General features: G+C 33.9%; 4 protein-coding genes across 11 annotated transcripts; all 4 read left to right on the top strand.

Moving 5' to 3' along the window:
* Positions 1-919: 919 nt before the first annotated feature.
* On the top strand, positions 920-3,561 carry LOC9306593 (J domain-containing protein DDB_G0295729). Of its 3 annotated transcripts, none has more exons than XM_021019106.1 (3): positions 920-1,033; positions 1,156-1,162; positions 1,891-3,561. In XM_021019106.1, exon 3 carries the CDS (start codon positions 2,021-2,023, stop codon positions 3,278-3,280), a length of 1,260 nt encoding a protein of 419 aa, XP_020874765.1. In that variant the 5' UTR covers positions 920-1,033; positions 1,156-1,162; positions 1,891-2,020; the 3' UTR covers positions 3,281-3,561. The 3 variants fall into 3 exon arrangements, with proteins under 3 accessions (XP_020874765.1, XP_020874764.1, XP_020874766.1); XM_021019105.1 differs by having other exon boundaries at positions 1,120-1,162; XM_021019107.1 differs by lacking the exon at positions 1,156-1,162.
* A 636-nt stretch (positions 3,562-4,197) lies between these two features.
* Positions 4,198-7,981, top strand: LOC9306591 (pre-mRNA splicing factor SR-like 1). Of its 6 annotated transcripts, none has more exons than XM_002870474.2 (5): positions 4,200-4,310; positions 4,701-5,038; positions 5,936-6,016; positions 6,416-6,487; positions 7,087-7,981. In XM_002870474.2, exons 2-5 carry the CDS (start codon positions 4,748-4,750, stop codon positions 7,828-7,830), a joined length of 1,188 nt encoding a protein of 395 aa, XP_002870520.1. In that variant the 5' UTR covers positions 4,200-4,310; positions 4,701-4,747; the 3' UTR covers positions 7,831-7,981. The 6 variants fall into 6 exon arrangements, 5 of the variants coding, with proteins under 5 accessions (XP_020874603.1, XP_020874602.1, XP_002870520.1 ...); XM_021018941.1 differs by lacking the exon at positions 4,200-4,310 and having other exon boundaries at positions 4,701-4,798; positions 4,893-5,038; XM_021018944.1 differs by lacking the exons at positions 5,936-6,016; positions 6,416-6,487; positions 7,087-7,981 and adding exons at positions 5,280-5,368; positions 5,473-5,564 and having other exon boundaries at positions 4,198-4,310.
* Positions 7,982-8,801: 820 nt separating this feature from the next.
* On the top strand, positions 8,802-12,073 carry LOC9306590. The gene is made up of 9 exons (XM_021019346.1): positions 8,802-9,311; positions 9,399-9,458; positions 9,546-9,593; positions 10,710-10,842; positions 10,934-11,010; positions 11,188-11,286; positions 11,365-11,435; positions 11,523-11,613; positions 11,745-12,073. Exons 1-9 carry the CDS (start codon positions 9,078-9,080, stop codon positions 11,853-11,855), a joined length of 924 nt encoding a protein of 307 aa, XP_020875005.1. The 5' UTR covers positions 8,802-9,077; the 3' UTR covers positions 11,856-12,073.
* A 2,158-nt stretch (positions 12,074-14,231) lies between these two features.
* Positions 14,232-15,230, top strand: LOC9304584 (probable E3 ubiquitin protein ligase DRIPH). The gene is made up of 5 exons (XM_002870472.1): positions 14,232-14,400; positions 14,531-14,639; positions 14,743-14,793; positions 14,892-14,964; positions 15,054-15,230. The coding sequence occupies exons 1-5, from the start codon at positions 14,232-14,234 to the stop codon at positions 15,228-15,230; spliced, it is 579 nt and encodes a 192-aa protein (XP_002870518.1).
* The last annotated feature ends 7,660 nt before the right edge of the window (positions 15,231-22,890 follow it).

Raw genomic sequence — 22,890 nt, 5'->3', positions numbered from 1 at the left:
GGTTCATTGATATTGATTATACCGTCTGCAATTTTTTAGGAAATCCCAATTTTTCTATTTTTTGTGCTAAAAATCTCACCAAATCACCTATATATTATCTCTTTAAAAGCTCACAAAATCACAAATTATCTTTCCTTTTTAAAAATGAAAATAACAATTCCACCAAAAATATCTTATAAACTCACTTAAATCTCTGCAAATCCAAAATTTTCTAAATTCCACCAAATTCTCCTAAATCTTTAATCGAATACACCCCCCTAACTGTGTTAAAATGAGTTTACTTTCGAATCTAGGTTTTTAATTCGGTTTGTTTTGAATCGATTTACTTAATCCGTGTTAAATTTTCATAGTAAAATCTTTCTCTCATGAGAAAATTTTGTAATCCGTCGAATTGAGAAGATCTAGAAATTAAAGTTACGTTTATAGAATTTTTTACGGTCTATGTTAAACCCAATATACAAGAATTTCATTTCATTTACTATCTTTTTCAATTTTAAATATGTTCTTATTTTAATGAAACGAACATTTCTAATCGAAATATTTTTCTCATTTTGTTTGATTCGAATCTAGTTTCCGTTTCTTCGGATATAGAAAAAGATAAAACCTTATCACAAGATCGACTTCATTTCTCGAATCAAAAATTTGATTCGGATTATATTAGATCATTTGGGTTTGTTTTAGATCAATTCACATACTTCGAATTAACCTTCTCCATAAAATCACCATATCATATATTAGAGAAGAAAGAAGCAATGCAAGTAGATTCACACAATACAAGTGTGGCTATAGTACACTTTGCTGAGGTCATAGAGAGTCTTATCACAAAGTTGTTGGTCAATTCTGTAAAATAGTAAATAATAAGAGGGTCATATTAAAAAACTCCAAAGATAAATATAAAAGTTTAAGCCGCAGCAGAAAAATCTGAAACGCAACTGGTGTGAGTGATTCTAGCGTTTTCTCTCGTCGCATCTTCTTTCTTCACCTTTGACCCTAAAACTCTGCAAATCTGCTTCACAGTTTCTCGAGTTTTCAGGTCTTCTCTTGTTGCTCTTCGCTTCGCATTTGATATGATTCCTGATTGATTGATGTACTGATTACAGATTTCGACATTGTCTTTAGGTTTAATCGATTTTGATGTTGTTGCTAATCCCGTAGGAATCAGGTGCGTTTCGAATCGAATTTTTTCAGAGGTTTTAAGTTTGTGAGATTTCTAGGGTTTTTAGATGAATCTAGGTTTCGATTTCGCTATTTACGCTTGGATTTTGATGGGTTTTTCGAATTTTGGGTGAAAAAAATCTGAACCACATTCATTGTAGCCATTTTTAAGCTTTGTTTTTCTATGCTTCTGAGAATTATGAAGATTTTTGATAGCTTCATAGAGATAATTTCTTAGTGACGCATGATTGAGAGCTGTTTCTAGGTCTCTAATGTAGATTTCTCTTTTTGCTGTTTACTCGGTAGCTTGAAAGCTTTTTGGGAAGTTCTATGTTTGAGTTTCATAACACCAACAGCTTCTTAGTGTAGGGAATGTTGTGTTAACATTTAGCTATTCTCTGTTCGTTTTTGTTTATCTCCTCAAGCTGCTGAATCCAGTAAGTTTGACAAAGTTTCCTTGAGTTCTTAGCTTGTTATATAGTTTCACCTCTGGTTTGTGGATTTCCAATTGGAGTTAATGGGTTTTTTGTTCTTGTAGCATAGGCTTGAGCTTGGTGTCTCTGGTTTGCATGTTAATTTCTATGTGTTGGTGGAAATCACTATTTGCACGGATTTTTGGTAGCTAGGCTGCATGTGTGTAGAAGATGATTGCAGAATAACCATTGACATTTGTGATGCGTTTATCTGAATCTCACATATGTTAACACCTCCGTATCTACCCTTTTTTTGTTTTAGCCATAAAAGTAGCCATCCTTGAAGCAAAACATAGCCCAGAAGTTGGGGAATTGCTCAAATCTCGGAGAACTTCTTCGGCATTGAGACTTTGGTCATTAGAAAAATTGAATGATACGGATACACGACAGGCATGGAGTGCAACAAAGACGAGGCGGCAAGGGCGAAAGAAATTGCAGAGAACAAGTTCAAAATGAAAGACATTGCTGGGGCCAAGAAATTTGCCTTGAAAGCTCAAAATCTGTATCCAGAGATAGAAGGTGTTTCTCAGATGTTAGCAACCTTGGATGTGTATATTGCTGCAGAAAACAAAGTAAACGAGGATGTAGACTGGTATGGAATACTCAATGCAAGTCCGCGCGATGATGATGAAACGTTGAAGAGAAAGTACAGGAAGCTTGCTCTAATGCTCCACCCCGATAAAAACAAGTCTATAGGAGCTGAAGGAGCATTCAAACATGTTTCTGAAGCTTGGAAATTCTTGTCAGATAAGGAAAAGAGAGCAGCTTATGATCGTAGGAAAAGTTTGCACTCAGTTTATCAGAAGGTCACAGTTTCGTCTTCTAATAACGGTTTCTGCAATTTCGCCAAGACTACTTTCACCACAAATGCGAGGACGATGACCCAGAGGAACAATCAGCCAGCCCAGAAGAACAATCCGCCGGCCCAGAAGAACAATCCGCCGACCCAGAAGAACAATCTGCAAAAGCCAGTTGGTAATACACAGAAAACTGGACAGACGGAACATCAAACAACAAGACCAAGTTCATTTGCTGCATCTGCATCATCAGACCAATCAAAGTCGAGTACTTTCTGGACAGTCTGCAGGAGATGCATGATGCAGTACGAGTATCTAGGATTTTATGTCAACTGTAACCTTCGGTGTCCTAATTGTCTACAGTCGTATTTGGCAGTAGAAGTCCCTAAACCAGGTATATCAAGCCGTTGGAGTAGCTTCAGCCGTCTAAAGCAAAACCTGGATCCGAAGTCAGCTGCAAACCACAACACTACTTCAGGTTTATTTAATAACTCCAAGTGGACATTCTCAAGAACCAGCAGTGCAGCTCATGCTGCTAGTGTGGTTCAACAGGCTTATGAGAAGGTCAAGAAAGAACGCGAGCAGGCGAAAGCAACCGCGAGAAGAGAAAAGAAGAACGCCAAAAGGAAGAGCACAACTGATTCGTCTGCTTCTGGTAGTTCGCTTAAAAAAAGGAAAGTTCGTGGAGAAAATGATGTCGGTTGCTCTGGTGGAAGAAAGGTCACTTACTGTGTGACTGGTGAAACCGGAAAAAACATGAGAAAGTTAGAACATGAAACCAAAGAGAGATCGGACAAGTTCTCTCCTCGAAGAACCCAGAGAAATGTTAGCAAGGAGGATGTAAAGTCGCGTTAGCATTCTGACTTGGTTGAGTGAGGTTTGAGTTATGCAGGCATAATTGTGATTGATGGATTCTCCAGGCTATAACCAGTCACTAGGATATATTTTGTAAGTTGGGTCATTCGGTAATATTTGGGTTCTAACATTAATAGAGAAGACGAGTCTTTTTGGGCAGAGGACACAAACCGATTTCCAAAATTTTAAAACAGACTCAGTGTTATGTCAATTGGTGTGTTGTAGCAACAATGACTTGGTTCCATGACACTTTAAGTAAATGCTCTGTTTCAGTGCTCTAATAGATTTGCTTCACTTTCAACTAAGATGCAACTTGTTCTGCATCTAGTTAACCTTCATGCTCCCGATATTAGACGAGGGCTTTCTGAAATACATAATAGCATCTGTGCCCTCTGTGACCTCCACAAAGGACAAGAAAGTCGGTCTCACGGATCGAATGCTCAAGTTTCTCTGAACTCATTCCACCAGCTGAAGAAAGAGACGAGCATACTACCCGAGGTTTAGCGAATGCTCAAGTCTACAACCAGTTGAAGAAAGAGACGAGCATACTACCCGAGGTTTAGCGAATGCTCAAGTCTACAACCAGTTTTTCTATTCGTTTTAATCAACTGTCGCACAAAACTTGTCCTTTTAAAAACAATCAAAACGATGAATATTGAATTCTGTCATCAGTATACATCGGTACAGAGTACGATTAGAGAGGTTCTACTGCATTTTTTGTGAAGAGTAGATATGAAAAAATAGAAACTTCAAAGATTGTTTTTGCAATTTTGGTCTTTCGTCGGATTCTTGTTGAGATCAATTACTACACGAAAAAGTATGAAATTTAAATATTTTAATATTTGGGTAAAATGTAAAAATAAGTGAAAATATGAGGGTATATTTGAAAGTTTCCCAAATTAAATACGAAAGCAGCTGCTATCTAAAAATTCTGATACGAACGAGATCGCCGTTTCTAGGGCTCTTTGGTTTCCCTCTACCTCTCGAGCTTGAATCCTGTAATCGCCATCACAGTTCGCAAAATTTTCAGGTTTCTCTCTTTCACTCCTTACGATTTTTATAATCCTCTCGATAATTAAGTTCGATTGCTTATAGGAATTGTTTTTAAACCGGCTGATACACAGATTCGACTTTGTTTCTAGTTTGATCGATTTGATTTTGCCAGTTCCTTAAGAGATTGATACCGAATTTCACTTTTCCTTATCTGGGATTGACGAAATTTAGTTCCTTTACGGTTTAATTTTGAGATTGATGCCATAGATATTACTTCGCGATTTCTAGGGTTTCGTATGAAATCGAGGATGTTTATTCTGTGATTAATAGTTGTTTTAGTTGGGTTTCCAGGATTAGTTATGGTTTCTGTATATATGGGCACAAAGGTTCAAGCTTTAGCTCCTAATGTGTTGAGTTTCTGTTTCAGGTTTTTGGGTTCGTAGGCTTTTTTCAGTATCTCTCTCAGTATAAAACATGGCGGAGATACAGACGAATGGGAGGGCGTATGAGTCATTATTGGAAAAGGTTCTTTCAATGAACATTCTTTCTTCTGACTATTTCAAAGAGCTCTATGGTTTAAAGACTTATCATGAGGTTATTGATGAAATCTACAACCAAGTTAATCATGTGGAGCCGTGGATGGGTGGAAACTGCCGTGGTCCTTCAACAGCGTATTGTCTTCTCTACAAATTCTTTACCATGAAACTTACAGTGAAGCAGATGCATGGGTTGTTGAAGCACACAGATTCTCCTTATATTAGAGCGGTGAGTGAATCTCTTAACGATCTTTTTGCATTATTGATCTAGAAGAGCATATGTAGGATGGAATTATATGGATACCTTATAAAGTATGATATACGGTGATGCTATACCCTTGTCTTTTTGGTTTTCGTTGTAGAATCTAGAAATATGTCTTTCCATCTTCTGGCTTCTTCTTGATTTTCAGTAACATTTAGAAATCTAACATTGTGTGCTGCTTGTTCCAATACATGTTCCTTGTTACCAGCTGAGTTGTTTCTTATTAGTCAATTTTAACCCGGAAAAGGTAGGTGTTTCCTTTGTTTGACAAATAATTATAGAGCCTCTTACAGTCAGGTAATAGCATTCCTTACCTCTGGGTTCCATCTAAAACTATTCCTTTCTCATCCCGTATTGAAGGGATGAGCGTGCACATAATTGTTCTCCTGTTTTCATAGCAGATTTTCACAACCACAAACAAAGTTGGGATGTCATTCTTTCTTTGAGTTGCTGAGAGTTTCTCCCACCAAAATATATAAGACCTTTCTTTGCTAGGAGTATCCGCATATCAAGGTTTGAGGTGTCTTTTCTATTTTAGCTACTATATCTCTCTAGGATCACCTCTCTGCCCATTTACCAGTATAGAACGTAGCTATTGACAAATAATATGTATGATACTTTGCTCTTGGTTGGGCACCGGTGTTCCAGTTAAAGTTCTAGGATATATGTGAAGATTTTCTTTTGAATGAGATAGCATTTACATGCTTCCTTGGTTTATGTGAAGTTATGCTAGTCTTGCATTTTATATCAGTGTTTCTCTTGCTACTTTGTTTTGCTTTGCGTTTTTTCTTCTTATAACAACTTGTCTGATCTTTTTTACTTGTCCATTGCTTTTGATCTGACCACAGGGATCTAAATGTGCAGGTTGGATTCCTATATTTAAGATATGTTGCAGATGCAAAGACGTTGTGGACATGGTATGAACCTTACATTAAAGATGATGAGGTAAGCAGTTTTAATCATGTTCTGGGAGTACCATACACTTATGGATAATATTCTGGTATGCAATTACCTATTTGTGCATCTGGGTTCATTAAAGTTGCTATGTTTGTTTAGAATTGTGCATATCTTTTGTTCCTTAAAATGTTTATTTTTAATGGAGAAGCTCTTGTTAGTATTCTTAATTTCTTACTGAGATAATCACACAATAAAGTTTGGAACAATAGAATAGAGTGAGTCGCTGACCGCAATGGCTACAATTATACTGGATCTTATCTTTTAGGCTCTTTGGGTGTACTACTGTCTTGGATATATGTTATCATAAATTCATAGTACACACTGCTTTGAACATGGCTCTGCACTGGTATACAGCTTAACGTGAATATTTATGTATTTTGCCTTCAGGAGTTTTCACCTGGATCAAATGGACGGATGACGACAATGGGTGTTTATGTACGTGATCTGCTGCTTGGACTGGTGAGTCAAAAGTTGTTATATTACATGGTCAAATTTTCCTGTTTTCTGTGTAATTATTATTCTCCCATGGAAAACTTGGATGGGCAGACTTGGATGCATCTGGGTCTAAAAATATATTTTACGATACTGGCAATTTGAAAGTGATAGTAAGACAAGAACTTTGATTTGTCGGTAAGATGATGTGTGGTGATTTATAAATCGTGGACTTTATTGGCCTGTGTTGTTATTTGTTGACAGGAAAGTACAAACACTCTTGTAATGGCATAGTTGCTCGTTTAAAATTGTGCCTAGTTACCATTTGATAATAGTCTTTGATAGGTGTTGTAGTGTGAACATGTCATTAGATTGGTATACTGCTACCTTTACCGCTAAGCTGATTGTAAGCTATGTTTTTGAAGAGCGTTTGGTGATTATCTGCTAGAAGAATTTACTTCATTTTCGCATTTAAGCGAAGTGGTAGATTTAAATAAACATGCACTAGCATTTGACCGTAAAGGTGTTTAATAGTCATTTATCTATGCACAGTTTTAAGCAATATGATACTTTAACGTCTCCATGATGCCAATTCCTGAATCTGACGTTGTTATTTTTATTTGCAGTACTACTTTGATACTCTGTTTCCTCGTATACCTGTTCCCGTGATGCGCCAGATTGTATCAAACCTTGAGAAGATGAATTTACCAACTAAACCTTCTGGATCAACCGGAGACATGACCCGTGGCTCAGAAGACACTGCCCGTCGTCCACCATCAGTAAAAGCATCCCTCTCTGTATCATTTGGTCAGCGTGCACCTCATCGTGCTTCCACCAGAGGCTCCTCTCCGGTTCGCCGTCCTCCACCGTCTGGTTATGACAGAAATGGAGGCGATGAAGTAAAACAGAGGTCCCCACGTAGAAGCCAGAGCCGAGACTATTATTCCGACAGAGACTCAGATAGACAGCGGGAGAGAGAGAGGGAGAAAGACCGTGAAAGGGACAGAGACAGAGACAGGGAGAGGGAGAGAGATAGATACAGAGAAAGAGAAAGGGATTATGGTAATGATAGGAGATCAAGGCGTGACTATGATAGTAGAAGCAGACGCAATGATTATGAGGACGATAGAAGCAGACATGACCGGAGAAGCAGGAGCAGAAGCAGAAGTAGGAGCAGGAGTGTGCAGATTGAGCGTGAACCAACTCCTAGCAACAAGGAGAAATCTGCTGTGACTGTGAACAGCAATCTCGCAAAGCTAAAAGATTTGTATGGAGACGCGAGTAGTCAGAAAAGGGATGAAGGATTTGGAACAAGGAGAGATTCAAGTTCAGAAGAAGTGATAAAGCTTGGTGGTTCTTCTTGGAGGTGAAAAAACAAAAACTGTGGATTTAAAATGCTTCTTCTATTTAGTAGGATGATGCATGTTGTTTAACTATACTGTTTTGATTTCAAGCAAACTATTTGTTATATGCTTTGATATTACAGTTTTAGAATTGATCTTTATCTTGAATTTGTTTACACTATGTGTTGGGTTTTAACTTTCTTACATATTTTGTGTGTTTCTCAGTCCACATTTAGAGTCAGCTAAAACCATCATCTGTTGGAGGTATTAATGAATATAATTTATATTATATAAATTATTTAACTCTTCCCATGGATTTGGGTTGAGACTGGTCGAAGATGGTCGTAAGTCAGTATAAAAAAAGTGGTACAATTACATGGTTTAGGCCTGTGACTATTAGATTTCCAAACCGAACCGGTTTTTGTACATCTTGGTTTGGATTCGGTTATCGGTTTGAACCGATCGGCAAGTTGGTAAATAGAGATTGGTTACTCGAGATTTTTGGTTCGGTTTAGATGAAACCGAACGGTTAGCCGAAGAAAAGCCATTCCTAACACAACTAGCCGCCGTCAACGTAAAAGCTTTCTGGTTTTACTGAAGAAGAATGAAACGTATCGTTCCATTGTATTGTTACTGGGCTTGACCCAACGTTTCTGGCCTTGGCCCAACGTTTTCCTTTTTCTTTTGAAGCAGTCTTTAACTAAAACAGAAAATGTTTGGGCCCATGAGCCCAGTAACTTAAGAAAATCAAACCAAATTAAACCGATTTGAACCGAAATTTAATCAAAAAAAACAAAAGTTTCCGTCAGTTTCGGTGAAAATATAAATAAACTCTGGAACCGGAAAGAATCGTAACCGAATAGAACCGAACCGATAACCGATTCACGATTGGGTAACATATCATGAAACACAAAATTCTGGAAATGATATTATTTATTATTAATCTTCCCCAAAAATTCGCAAAATGAAAAATCGAAGACCAGACAAATGGCGTAAGTACATTTTACACAGAGAGAGACAAACAAAACACAGATATGGAAGCAATGAAAAAGACAAAGCTTTAGCGAAACGATGATGCATCAAGAAACAGCTTCGACTCCTACATTCATCTTCTAAAAGATCTTTCGATTGTTCACGAATATTATCTGATTTTGTCATAACACATAAAGAAATTGAGAGACTCACAAACTCTGATTTTGATTAGCACCAATTTCTAGGGTTTAGAGATTCTGTGATTAATTCTGCTTGCTGGGTTTTCTAGGAATAACTGAAAGATGGCTTCTTCTTCTTCTTCTCTTAGTCTCCTTCAACCTCTCCACAGTCTCTCTTCTTCCACTCTCTTCTTTTCTCAGCCAAGTTTTCATTTTTCATCCTCCCTTAAACCTCACAAGTCCAAAAGGCTCAATCTTTCGAAATCCTTGACTCTCCGTTTTGCTCTTACGGAATCAGATTCTACTAAACCTCTAGAAACAGAACCAACTTCTAAATCCCTTCTCCTACAACTCTCTGTAAGTGCAAACTCTGTTTTTGATTAAGGTTTAGCAATTCAAATTGAGTTCTTGTGCTTAATGGGTTTTGAATTGTGTGTGTTGCAGAAGTGTTTTGATCTTCCATCAGATTACTTCCAGCAGCTACCAAATGATCTTCGTCTCGATGTAAGTAAGCCATCATTGTTTAAAAACTTGATTTTTTTTCGATTATGGGAAATTTTTTTTTATGTGGTGAGTTTTGGTTTTCATTAGTTGAATGATGCTGCTTTTGATCTCTCCAATGGACCCGTCATCGATGAGGTTAGTTCCATAACTGCTAAGTAATCACTCTCATTTACCACCACATGAACACCATAATCACAAGTTTTGTGAACTTAAATTCATTGTTCGAGGCTATTATTGTTTTAGTACTGAGTTCAAGAACAGCTATTTCATCTGTGGGATCTTTTATGTGACATTCATGTGTATGATCTTCCTTCATTGTAGCTTCAACCTTACCGTAAACCACTATCATCTGCAATGCAATTCTACATTCCTACATTTGTGCCAGCAAAAAACCTTAGGAAATGTGTTGAAAAGGGCCTTTCATGCATGCTGTTAAAAAGTAGTTATGTGCTTAATAGCATTCTATGCTATTATGTGTATATACCTGTGTGTAGCCCGGCATTTATCCTTTATCTAAGGTATAGTATAGTATTCTCATTATGCTTTACGGTATCGAAGTGGCTGTAATATATTATTATGTCTAAATGATCTCAAATTTCAAGTTTCTGAATGAGCTAATTTTCTGTTTGGAATTAGCTACTTGTGATTATTTTCATCCCTATTGTTGCATAAGCTGTTTCTTTTCCTTATTCATCTTTGGTAATAATAAGATTTATGTTAGGAATGTCTTCATGTATGTGTTTACGCTTTACTGGATTTACTAGCAACTAATATAATAGATATTTGCAAAAGAAATAGTAGATGCTCCATTATTTTGATATCTGAGCTAAATACATAATTTTGTATTACTTTAGCCTCTAGGACCCTAATCATAACACTGACCTTCACTTTTAGGCAGTTATATGTAACGTGTGAGTAGTGAAACATACAGCTCATACAATTATTTTTATATCTGCAGACAGACACCTTCCTGTAATCTTGTTTCACAGTTATATGATAGGGTCATTTACATTCAAACATTATGAAATCTTTCAAATAGTCTAAGCTTCATTGTTCTAGTCCAGCAACGGTCATTTTCTGTTTCTCAGAACTTGATTTGTGTTCTTTGCCGTTGGCGTTATGCCCTGGATTTGGTTAGAGAGGAAGAGAGGATCTTGAATCTTTGTAGTGTTTCATACAAGCTAACCTCCTTGCCTTACTTTCTTAAACTTTGAGGGACTTATAAGTGCAATCTCTCAAATCTATTTGTAGTGTGGTCAAGAGCTTGGGGAGATCTTACTGAATCTTTCCCGTGCTTGGGAACAAGCTGACGCATCAACTTCTCGTAGTTTAGTGGAGAAACTTCCCGAACTGGAAAGTTCATTAACAGATGGTGCCAAATCAGGTAATAAGAAGTAACCACTATAGTATCTAGCTACACATCTTTCTAGATTTACTCTCTAGTAATCATACTCGTTTTACCTTTTTTTGTTCAGCCTTTGGGAAGCGTTTGATATCTGCAGGAAAAAGGTTCCAGGGCATGGGACAATATGGTAAAGGTGAATTACAGAAGGTATTTGAATCTCAAATGACTACTGATTCTTTGATTATGTCTACTGAGTAAAAATGTAAGTGTAAGTGACAGTTAATCGCAATCGTTTGCATACTTAATGGCCACAATGATAAAATCAATTGCTCGTTTTTATAATCATTCATGCGTATAAGAACTAACGTTCCTGATAACTCGCAGATTGCTAAAGGGATGATCACAACTGGAGGAGTCCTATCTGCAAATACATCATCTGTTTCAGTCAGTAATGAATCTAAGTCAGGAACAAGGATGTTTAAGGTAAAGCATAATATATAGTTTCTCTTGCACGTTCACTCACACTACTTTGTAGATGATAATATTTTGTTTGAACTGCAGTTTGGGGAGCTTCAAGTTGCTGTGAGTCCACAGAAAGCCTACGCCGGAGCTGCCATTGCATTCATCTACGGGTATTTGTGGAAACTTGTTTATTACTTTTGAGAAGTGTATCACACTCTTAACAACATTAAGAAACAGTTCATACTTGGATCAAACAGGATACTTTCGTGGCAAATCAGTCAAGGGATCCAAAGCATACCAGAGAACTCATTGCAGTATGCAAATGACAATGCATTGCTAATCGGAAAGGTTAGTGGATCAAGCATTCTACTCTTTATTCTTTAATGCTCATCATATTGTGGAAGTCGAGGATACTTCTTCGTGTTGCTTTGGGGGTTTATAAGTTGACATTTTGTCGTTGTTTTTGTTCTTCTGGGCAGTCTCTAAGAGGGTCTCTTCTAGCTCTGTTTTATGCGTCAACGGTCTTGTCAGGCTTCACAACAGTTGGGCTTATCTTACTCGCTAAGCAGCTTTCATCAGAAAAAGAGTGAATTCATAATCCTTCATGGGTGGTCTCTATTACTCTCATGTGTATAGTGCCAAATATTGGATATACAATAGTAAGATTTACTACTTTTTCTGTCTCTCTGCGTTAAACTATGGAATGTGTTGACTGTTGAGTGTATATATTCTTATAGAGAAAACGAAATATCTTTGTTATGAATAATTGAAGTTTCTCAAGCAATGCGAGAGTTTGATGTTTGATGCATTTCAGGAATACATGCAAAATGTTCATCTATTGTTTGGTAAATATTTGTACGTTGTTCAGTGCTTTTATACGTTGTTCACTAACCGGTGAGTCTAGCAAACGGCACGGAAGCAGTCGTCGCAGCAGAAGTCAGCGTTGGCAGCCTTCAGCGATCTCATATAGCCTTCACCGAAGTAGAAGAACTCTGCGATCAGGCACTCCGCCGCATACACAACTATCAGCACGCCGCCGCCCGACATTACAACAAGAAGATTCACCCGCATTTTTTCGATGAAGGTGACCTCTTGTCCTTCGCAAAGTCTTTGAAAACACTGCTGAACTCAACACCATAAAATTAGGAGCGAAGTGAGAAGGACCCTACGAGATCTCAAAGATCGTCAAATCGGGTGTTTACGTGCTGATGACAATATCAGGCATCAAGGTACCACATTCTCGGAATGCGAACAACCTGTAATTTAGGTTTCACAGTTTCTAGTAACAGTTGAACCATTTAAAGAAAAACTCCAGATCCAACTAAGTGTTATATATACAGTATATCGCAATTCTTCTACAGTTACAAATTTGATCATTTTAGTTTGAATAGTTTCAATATCATCTACTTTTTTAATAATATGTTTATATCTTATAATTCAAAGATTTAAGTGAACGATTAAATGTATTAAACAGTTTTTAATAAAATTAGTCTGTATATAATTTAAAAAACTAAGCTATGAGTCTACGACTGAAAAAAAAAAACAAAAAAAAAAAATGTTGTACCTTGTTAATTTGGAAAAAAAAAATATATATATGTTAGTCAAATAAAATCATGTAATTTAATGCATGAAGTTTGACTAAATGAAAAAATTATCAAAATTTAATATTATGAAATTACCTACCAATTTTAGATATTTTTGCTTTAAACGACCAACAAAATCTATAATATTACTATAATAAAAAATAAATAAATTATTTGAAGACTATTCATAATTATTTAACTTTTTTATGTCTTATGTTTTGATATTTTTAAAATTGGATTTTAACAACACTTTTCCTATGTTTAGTAAACAAATAAAATCATTCCTTCAAATTTCTTTTTAATTTAAATTAAATTTGATTCATGCACTTAACCTATATATATATATATATATATATATATATATATATAGAAATCTAGAAAGAAAAAGGTTTAGTTTTGGTATGTAATCTGTATGAAATCTGATTCATGCACATGATAAGACTTCCAATTATAAAAGTTCAGTAAATATAATTGTTATTTATTTAAATAAAATTTTAGGTGTTTTAATTGATTAATTCAAATTTTTAACTCATTAAAATTTGTGGTTTCACTCTATATATACCCTTGTTCTCTGAGGGATTTTTAAAGAGTTACAAGCAAACATATAGACAACCAAATTAAAGCTACAAAGAAGACAAAGGTATGTGAGTTTTTATATGTAGATTTGAAAAGATTTATTTTGGCATGAGGATTCAATCTCAGATTTTTATTAATCTAGCTTGAATCACACTTGTATTTTTGTCTTCAATTTCTGGATTAGTTTTTATATAAAATGTTTTCACACACTTTTTTCCTTAGATTCATTTAGACACTTGCATGTTTTCTTATAGTTCCTTAACAAACAGATCCATGAGACACCATCAACTATCAAAACTGAAAACGAATAACTCAAAGATTATGATAACAAAACTTTTTTTTTTGAAGCGCGCATCTTTTTGTTAAAGACTTCTATATAATATTGAAATATTATCTTACCATTTAAATATTAAATACCTAATAATATTATATATTCTTAGATGAAAACACAATTCTCGATATCTAAACGTGTGAATAGAAAAACTGTCATATTCAAATATTGTTTTTGTTGTTATAACTCAAAATTTATGGTAAAATATATTATATTAAATATTTTAAAATGTGTCCATCAATTTTTTTAAATAAATTTATTAAATTAAGATTAAAATGAAAATATTATCTTATCATTTAAATATTAAATATCTAATAATCATATAATATTTATATTAAAAAATTTCTCAACAACTAAATTTTTGCATAGAGAAATATCATATATAAGTATGTTATTTGGTTGGATTTCAATTCGTTAATAATATGATTCATCAATTGTGGAACTAATAGAGTCTATATCCGTGTGGGCGTATAGGAATGTCTACTATGGTGAAATCAGAAGAAGCTAAGTTAGAGAATGATAACCCAAAGATTGTTGAGCAAGTCAAGCTTTCTAACGGTTTTGAAGATCAAAAATCTTCTCCTCTTCCCAATGAAGAGACAAAAGAGGAAACCTCTCGTGGTGAAACTAGTGGTGAAAAACCAGGTAATTTAACTAGTTATCTTTTAATGGAATTGAAGAATGATAATACAAATGATTGAGAAGAAGGCAATTAATGATCCAATGGTGAAAAATTCACCACAAAATCTAACTTATTTTGATTCTAATTGGATAGGCAAGGAAAAAGGAGTGGTACAAGATACACTACAAGATAGAATTTCTTCTGTAGCTACTAAAAAAAGAAACACTCCAATATGGTTTAGATTGGTGGCTTCTAATCAAGAGTACGACTTTATTATTCCTCCATTTTTTCTTTGTTCTTTTGTTTCCATTGTCTTGGATATAATTTATATCTTAGATTATAGCATAATATTGTTTTTCTTTCAGCAATACAATTGCACCACTACAACAAATATCTTCTTCTTCCATAAGGGTTAAGTACGTTCGATTTTTCATCTATTTATAATTAAATATTATGGTACTTTCAATAATGATAAAAAGTTTATGATTTTTTTACTTGTTCATACTCATCATAGGAACAGTAATATGCAACTTTCATTTATCAAGAAATACCTTGTAAAGAAACTCGATCTTAAAAGCGAAAATGAGGTAACCTTTTCTTTATCTTCTTTCTTAATCTTTGTGTTTATTTTGACAGAACGATTTATTTGACATATTTGGTGTTTTATGGATTGCAGGTAGAGTTATACCTAGAAAATGAACCTCTCGATTCATCCATTATGTTGCCTGACTTGTGGCAGTATTGGATCTCTACAAAGAAAGATGTTGATGTAAGGAATGTGAAGGTGGGATCTTCAGGCGCTGATTACATCATGGCCATCAACTATGGCCGCAAATCTGGAAATGTGATTTAATCTTCTTAAGGTTATTTATAGCACAAGTTATCTTGTAGCTTTTTTTATCCCTTTTCATGTCTTTAAATTCCGTTTCAGTTATTAAAATAAGTATGTCTCTGCTCTACTTTCACATTTGGTAAGTAAATTTTGCTGATGTAATAGGGCCTAAATGTCCTTTAATAATTTGTTTATCTTTTTTTTTTTTTTTTTTCAATTCGGTTTTAATATATAACTAGTTTGCTAACGACTAACTATAAATAGATTTTTAATTGAACTTGGTTTCCTTGAGTTGGATGAGTTTAAATATTTGTTTAGTTTATTTGCTTACAGAAACTACTATGTCAGCAAAAGATTACATCTATTAATCTAATTATGACTTCTAAAATTTGTTTAATAAAAAAGATTTAGAGTGCCTTTGTAAAAATAATGTTTAATACATATTCATTTTTGAATTGATTACATCGTAATATATAATATTTTGTTCATATTATGCATGTGAGATTTAAAGCTCATATCATGATATATTGTTTCTTTTATTTGATACATTTTATTTTTGTAACACCCCGATCGTCTCTACCAATAGCCGCACGTCCTCTTTCGGGCCCATGGGTCCATCCTTGTCCGACGGCCGGTCTGCTTCGTCCGGGAGGATTTAAAGACTTGTTTACCGATCCTACAAATCACCGTATATGATCTTTCCCTGTGTTTTGACCTCACTCACACAGTTCCGACAATCATTTCCTGGAAGGTCACCCATCCTGAAACTACTTCAGTCCAAGCATGCTTAACTGTGGATTTCTCTCAGGATAGTTGAATGAAAAGATAAGTGCACTTTGGTGATATAGGTGGCCAAATCAATTTTTTTAAAACCTCTCCGCATGCACTACCATATTTATGAAATCGAGGTGTTACAATTTTATTTTTTAAATAAAAAATATTTTATCTCCGACAGATAAGTGACTACAAAAACTTTTTCATGGAGCAAATATTTTCCAAGTGATTTTAATATTAGTTATTTTTAACAAAATATAAGATTATTCATTTTTTTATGTTAAATATCCAACTTTCTATCATGTAAACAAATGAAAAAGTAAGTAACAAATTAATAAAATTTTGTCTGTTGTTTAAATAAATTATAGAGTTATAAATTTCTTATTTAAAGAATAATAAACATTTTTGTACTTTTTTCTTAACTACACTCCGAAGTTACTATTTTCAATTAAAATGCTTGTTATCTTTGAATTACATTATTCATACTACTAATAACACTTTTATCCATTTTTAGTATCACTTTGATGTGTTTCCAACTAGAGTTTAATGCAATCCTAAAAAAATTCAAGCAAATAGCTGCTATATATAATATATGGTCTCAAAACCCTTCTTAGGTTATTTGGAGAAGAAAATGATACAAAACGAAACAAACAAGAATTCTGAATATATGATAACATGTGTACGTTAGAAGTTTGGGATCAAATGAAGAACTTCCCACCTATGAATCTTCTTTATTTTTGGACACAAGATAGATAAGGATGTTAGCTTTCATTTTCAAATTATTTGAAGAATATTGACAATTCGAACACAAGATATGGCCATTCTACTGAAGACATGTCTATCATACGATCAAGTAAAGCAAGCATCAGAAGGAGAGATTGGTCGGACCAAGGAAATGATCAACCAACATTATGGTACATGATCGATCTGCTTGAAGAATCGGCAAAACCCTATGATGTCCGATCGAACCAAAATGAAGATCGACCAATCGATATAGTGCATGATCGATCTCATAAAAGCTTTTGAGATATTCCCAATTTGGTGTCGATTCATCTCTATCTTTCCTTAAACAAACCTCAGTTCCATATATAAGGAAAGCCACGACCCTGCACAACATACTCCTGAATTCTCATACCCTTCAGATGGGCTCTACGCCTTCTTGCTTTGACTTCACGCATTTGCCATTTCGTCTTTCTAAATTCTAAGAGAATATTTTATCGTTAGTGACATAAAAGAAGTAATCTAATCTCTTTCTATATAATGTGTTCATTCATCATTATCACTCATAGTTGCTTTAGATATGTCTGAGTAATTCCATTATTGTGTTTAAACGGTGACTTGGATCTATTTAGATTGATTGGCAATTCTCTAGAGTTGAATATTGTTTGCATGTTCCGCTCATTTATAATGCACATAAATGATATCATGAATCATTTATTGTTCATAGGATTAATTTAGCCATCACAAGTGTGTTAGGTTTCCCGAATTAATTTGGCGAGATTCACGTCTTAACCTGTTAACGCTGAGTTAATGAGCGCTCATTAACTCATCCGTAATTACATTAACTCATCAGTGAGTTTATCTAAATTCTAGAGTAATTTTTCACTACACTGTCTTATTACATACTCCCTCCGTTTCGTTTTAGTTGTCGTTTTAGGATTTAAATTTTGTTTCATAATAGTTGTCGTTTTAGGTTTTCAATGCAAATATTTGGTAAAAATTTCAGTATTATCCCTATTGTTTTAATGTTTTGACCAATGAAATTTTTTATAAAATATATTAATAAATGGTAAAACAGAAAATTTAATGCTTTTCTTAATTTGTGTGAAAAAACCTTAAACGACAACTAAAACGAAACGGAGGGAGTATATATTTGATAAGTTTGTATAATTATTAATTTATGATTTTAATGTGATCATATATTTATATAAGATTTATTTCGAAAATGTTATTTCATTATCTTATCGAATTGTGCTAATTATAACACTAAACCAACTCGAAACCGGACATATATATATTTTTTTTGTCATCCGTAATTAATTATAAGCTCAAAGAGTCATTCCTGAGAAATGTTGTTTATATAAGTGATGTGAGACGGCTCTGTACGAACTTTTCGTGCCAGATTATCCGCTTTAACATTAGCACTACGAGAAATTAAAGATAAAGAGAAGCTTGAAAACTCTTCCTTGTCATTGTGAAATTCCTCTAAATATACTGAAAACGCCGGCCATTCAGTTGGAGAATACACCATCTTCACCAGATCAGAACAGTCTGTATAAAACGCCACCTCTTGATTATCTGTACCAATCATACACTTCATCGCCCAGAGAAGGGCCTCGACTTCTGTATGTAGGGAAGACAGACTTCTACGGAGGTTGGCAGCTCCCATGGTTGGCGGCTCTCCATTTGACGATGTACAGAACCACCTTGTACCAGAGAACTTATCACTTCCTTTCCACGATCCATCTACGAAGCAACGGTACCCTGAATAATTCGAATCAAGAGAAACCTCCCGCACTCGAGACCGAGTTGTCGAAACAACAGAACCATGATTTTCTTCTTGGAGCTCTAATTGAGCCGCTTGCCATAATTGTGCCTCTTTTTCTGCTAACCGTAATACCTCTAACGGATTTTTATCTATATTTTCAAAGATTTTTTCATTCCTTGCTTTCCAAATATACCATATAATCTATGGAAAAGCTGAAGAATCATAGTCTGAAGGTATTCTCCAAAATAAGTGATCCAAATTTGCAAAAATAGATTCCGTGGGAAAATTTCCCAAAGCTGTTGGAATCTGTGAAAGCGCCCAAATCTGCCGTGCCGGGTGGCACTGGAATAGTGTATGATTGATTGTTTCCTCTGATGCACCACATCTGGCACACCCTGTGTCACAATCCATTCATCTTTTCCGCAAATTTTCCGTAACCGGTACACAACCGTTTAAAATTTGCCATAAAAAATGTCGTATTTTCGGTGGGCATTGCACTTACCAATAAACGAAAAATTAGTCTCCGACTTTTCTATCCGTGTGGTATGATATATTTATAAATATGTAGTAATTATTAATTTATCAAATATTAATATATAAATGCATGATGTCCTTTTTTACTGGCAATGAAACGTATTATTGGTGCCGACAAGAGAGATGTAGGTTTTTTTTTTTTTTATAAAACTAGGTGGAGAATCCGGGCTATGCCCGGAAATATACTCCATCCGTCCCACAAAGATAGATTTTTTAGAAATTTCAAATTCTTTAAGAAATAATGTATAATGACAATTTTAACCTTTTAATTTTTTAACACATTTTAAAGAGTATATTATTTATTGTTGTTTAATAAATGTAAAATAGGCAAACTGTTTTAAATTTGAAATTGGAAACACAAAACTTGTATATTTATGGGATAAATTTTTTTTCTAAAAAATTTATCTTTGTGGGACGGAGGGAGTATTTGACAATTGTCTTTTTTTTGGGGGGCTTTTGCAAAAATGCCCCTTTTTCAATGCCACTTTTCAAAAATGCCCCTTCTTTAAAACCTTATAAAAATGATCTTAAAAATATAAGATTTACCCAAATATGTATGTAACATTATTAAAACATACACAAACTACATTTCTATGTATCTAAAATCTTATAAATACTTTATAAATACCTTATAAATGCATTATAAATACCTTTAAAAACCTTTAAAATATCTTGTTAAACCTTTGAAAAACCTTAAAAATCCTTTAAAGTAACTTGTAAAACCTTTAAAACACCTTAAAAAACCTTATAAATACTTGGACCGAGTCTTCAAGTAGTAGTTACAATCCATAAGTAACTTATAAACCTAATAAAACTTTATAAAAATTTCAGATTTAAAAAGGAGCATTTTTGAAAATGGACATCTAAAAGGAGCATTTTTTAAAAGGGGCACACGGTGTGCCGCACACCAAAAGGGGCATTTTTAACAATTTCCTTTTTTTTTTTTTTTGAGTTAGTTCACTTTCTTTTAATTTATTTTATGTTTTGATTTTTTTAAAAAAATTTTAACTTCTTAGTTTCTTCAATATACATGAGTAAAATGTGATGTTGTATCAAACATTTTAACTTAAATTTTTGTATTGGTATTATTAACTTGGTTCTATTTATATATATACGAATTTAATTCATATTCTATTAGCAGCAACAACACAATAGCTCACTCGGATGCAAACCGCATCTCTATCTCTATTATATTATATTGGCTAAGCTTTTTATCCAAGTTAGTATTCAATCAATTTGGAAGGATAGAAATGCTCGCATTTTTACCAATATATATATATATACCTCATCCAACCCAGCCGCTATATATCCATGCCTCAGATGATTCGAAACCGGCTCGTTTCTCTTCAGCCAAAGGTTCCGCATTCTTCTCTATCATCGTTTCTTAAATTTTATTTAGGTTGTATTTCTTTTCCGTTTAATTAGCTCTTGCCTTTTTTTTTGGGTTCATGTTTTGGATGGTTTTTTCTCTTTTGAGATAATTGTAATGGGTAGTGTGGTAAAGTAGAATGCAATTCTTAAAAAGTTATAAAAATCAACATTCAAAACCAGATATCTTCATCAATTATAACTCTCAAGAGTTTAATAATATGCTACAAGAAATTTGATCATTGATAGTACATTACGATAGTGCAGTTTCCGTAACTGTTATTAAAGATGGTATTTGAAATTTGGTAACTCTATAGCATTTCGGATACGTTAAGCTCTAGCAAAGAAGGAAGCTAAATTCTCTCTATACCGCCAATACTAACGAAAATTTCACACTAAGCGCTAAAAAAAAAACTTATGACCAAATTTTTTGTTTTTTGGTCAACATACTTATCTCAAATTGAAATTTTTTTATCATTCTTCTTTTCCTCCCACAAATCTTCTCGATTAATCACCACGGTCGTGAAGTCTCTTCTCCTTCCTCATCACTTGCAGCTCCAGCTCTTCATTTCACTTTCACAGCTTCCTCATCTATCTCTCGTTCCTCTCATTCTTCTTCTTGTCTTCCCTTTCTCTCTCTTTCTCTATTTCTCAATTTCTCCCAACTTCCTCTGTTACTTTACCTTCCATTACCCTAATTTTGCGAATCAATTGAAATTTTTTTCAGAAACCTTCAAAAGTCAAAAGCCTTAATCTTCGATTGTAGCCCAAATCGATTTGTGTCATTATCTTTGTCTCTCTTAATCGTTTCTCGATGGCAAACGAGAAAAATCGTTTTGCCATCTTCGATAGGAGCAACGTCGATGCAACTTTGACCAACCTCGTCACTCATCCCCACAGGTTATGTATGTTTTGTGTAATGAATGTTTTTGATAATTTATGCAATAAAACAAAATTATATATAAATCCAATTAAATATATACTGCAAAACAGTAGGGGTGTCAAAATGGGTAACCCGACCCGACCCGACCCGACCCAAACCCATATGGGTTCGAGTGTTTAATGGACGGGTTTGACCCGACCCATATATTTATATGGGTTGAATTTACATACCCAAACCCATTATTGTAGAAATCCATTGGCTTAATGGGTTATATGGGTACCCATATATATGTATAATAAAATATATAAATAATAAAAATCCAAAAAAATAACATAAAATTGTAAACCAACAAAAGTTTTTAAATAATAAATTAAAAAAATCTAGTTATTTTACTTTTTACTTTTATTTTACATATATTTTACATATATTTTACTTTTTACTTTTAATAATAAATAAATTAAAATAATATTATACATATATTTTACTTTTTACTTTTATTTTTAGGTAAAATGTAAACTTTAATAGTTATTTTAGATATTTTACATATATAGTTGTAAAGAAAAGAAGATATTTTACATATATTTATATAAATTTTACATAATATATCAATATAGATATATATAAATTTTACTTTTTAGTTTTGGTTATGAAACCCATGGGTAACCCATGACCCTAATGGGTTTTACATATTAAACCCATAACCCTAATAGGGTAACCCACTAAAACCCATTTATATATATGGGTAAAATTTTTTTACCCAAACCCACTAAAATCATGGGCGGGTTCGGGTAACCCATGGGTATTAACCCATTTTGACACCCCTACAAAACAGGGATCAAATATACAAATTATATATAAATCAAATTAAATTTATAAAACAAAAAAACAAATGCTACAATACTATATAATACATCATTAAACGTGTGTTACAATAAAGTACTCCCTCCGTTTCGTTTTAGTTGTCGTTTAAGGTTTTTTCACACAAATTAAGAAAGCATTAAATTTTATGTTTTACTCTTTATTAATATATTTTATAAAAAATTTCATTACCCAAAACATTAAAACTGTAGGGATAAAACTGGAATTTTCACCAAATATTTGCATTGAAAACCTAAAACGACAACTATTATGAAACAAAATTTAAATCCTAAAACGACAACTAAACTAAAACGGATGGAGTATTTAATAGCTTTCGATTTTCACTATAATAGATCGACATTTCATAGCATATCTAAAAACGCTATCGTATGTGGCAGTCAATAATAACTGGAGCAGAAACATCGTTTATGAAAACGCTACTAATGACATATTATACCTCTTTCTCATACTAATAATGTAGATATTTTTTATAGTGTTAAAAGATGATAAAGTGCTCGATAGCAAATCACATAAGATTTGGTCCACGTTATTTTCACTTTGCAGGGTCTCACCTTTGACCAACTTCACTGCAAGTGCAACTATATAAGCAGTAAAACATGACTACTGCCTCTACTTAATTTTGCTGGTCTTTTCCGACGAAAATACTAATAAAACTTTTTTCGCCATTCCAAGATTTTGACCTTTTTGTTTTCTCATGCTGTAGTGGCCGAAGCTATGCTCCGTAAGCTATATAATATGCACAGTAACGCACTACA

Source organism: Arabidopsis lyrata (genome assembly GCF_000004255.2).
Source record: "Arabidopsis lyrata subsp. lyrata unplaced genomic scaffold ARALYscaffold_7, whole genome shotgun sequence".
NCBI classification, from domain to species: Eukaryota; Viridiplantae; Streptophyta; class Magnoliopsida; order Brassicales; family Brassicaceae; genus Arabidopsis; species Arabidopsis lyrata.
The sequence above is the reverse complement of the archived record's forward strand: the minus strand, read 5'-3'. Positions and strand labels throughout refer to the sequence as shown.

Bases quoted from the DNA above. Each gene is read 5' to 3' on its own strand.
- LOC9306593 (XM_021019107.1), top strand. From the start codon at position 2,021: ATGGAGTGCAACAAAGACGAGGCGGCAAGGGCGAAAGAAATTGCAGAG.
- LOC9306591 (XM_002870474.2), top strand. From the start codon at position 4,748: ATGGCGGAGATACAGACGAATGGGAGGGCGTATGAGTCATTATTGGAA. The intron at 5,039-5,935 runs GTGAGTGAATCT...CTAAATGTGCAG, and splicing joins ATTCTCCTTATATTAGAGCG to GTTGGATTCCTATATTTAAG. The intron at 6,017-6,415 runs GTAAGCAGTTTT...TTTTGCCTTCAG, and splicing joins CTTACATTAAAGATGATGAG to GAGTTTTCACCTGGATCAAA.
- LOC9306590 (XM_021019346.1), top strand. From the start codon at position 9,078: ATGGCTTCTTCTTCTTCTTCTCTTAGTCTCCTTCAACCTCTCCACAGT. The intron at 9,312-9,398 runs GTAAGTGCAAAC...TGTGTGTTGCAG, and splicing joins CCCTTCTCCTACAACTCTCT to AAGTGTTTTGATCTTCCATC. The intron at 9,459-9,545 runs GTAAGTAAGCCA...GGTTTTCATTAG, and splicing joins CAAATGATCTTCGTCTCGAT to TTGAATGATGCTGCTTTTGA.
- LOC9304584 (XM_002870472.1), top strand. From the start codon at position 14,232: ATGTCTACTATGGTGAAATCAGAAGAAGCTAAGTTAGAGAATGATAAC. The intron at 14,640-14,742 runs GTACGACTTTAT...TTTTTCTTTCAG, and splicing joins TTGGTGGCTTCTAATCAAGA to CAATACAATTGCACCACTAC. The intron at 14,965-15,053 runs GTAACCTTTTCT...TATGGATTGCAG, and splicing joins ATCTTAAAAGCGAAAATGAG to GTAGAGTTATACCTAGAAAA.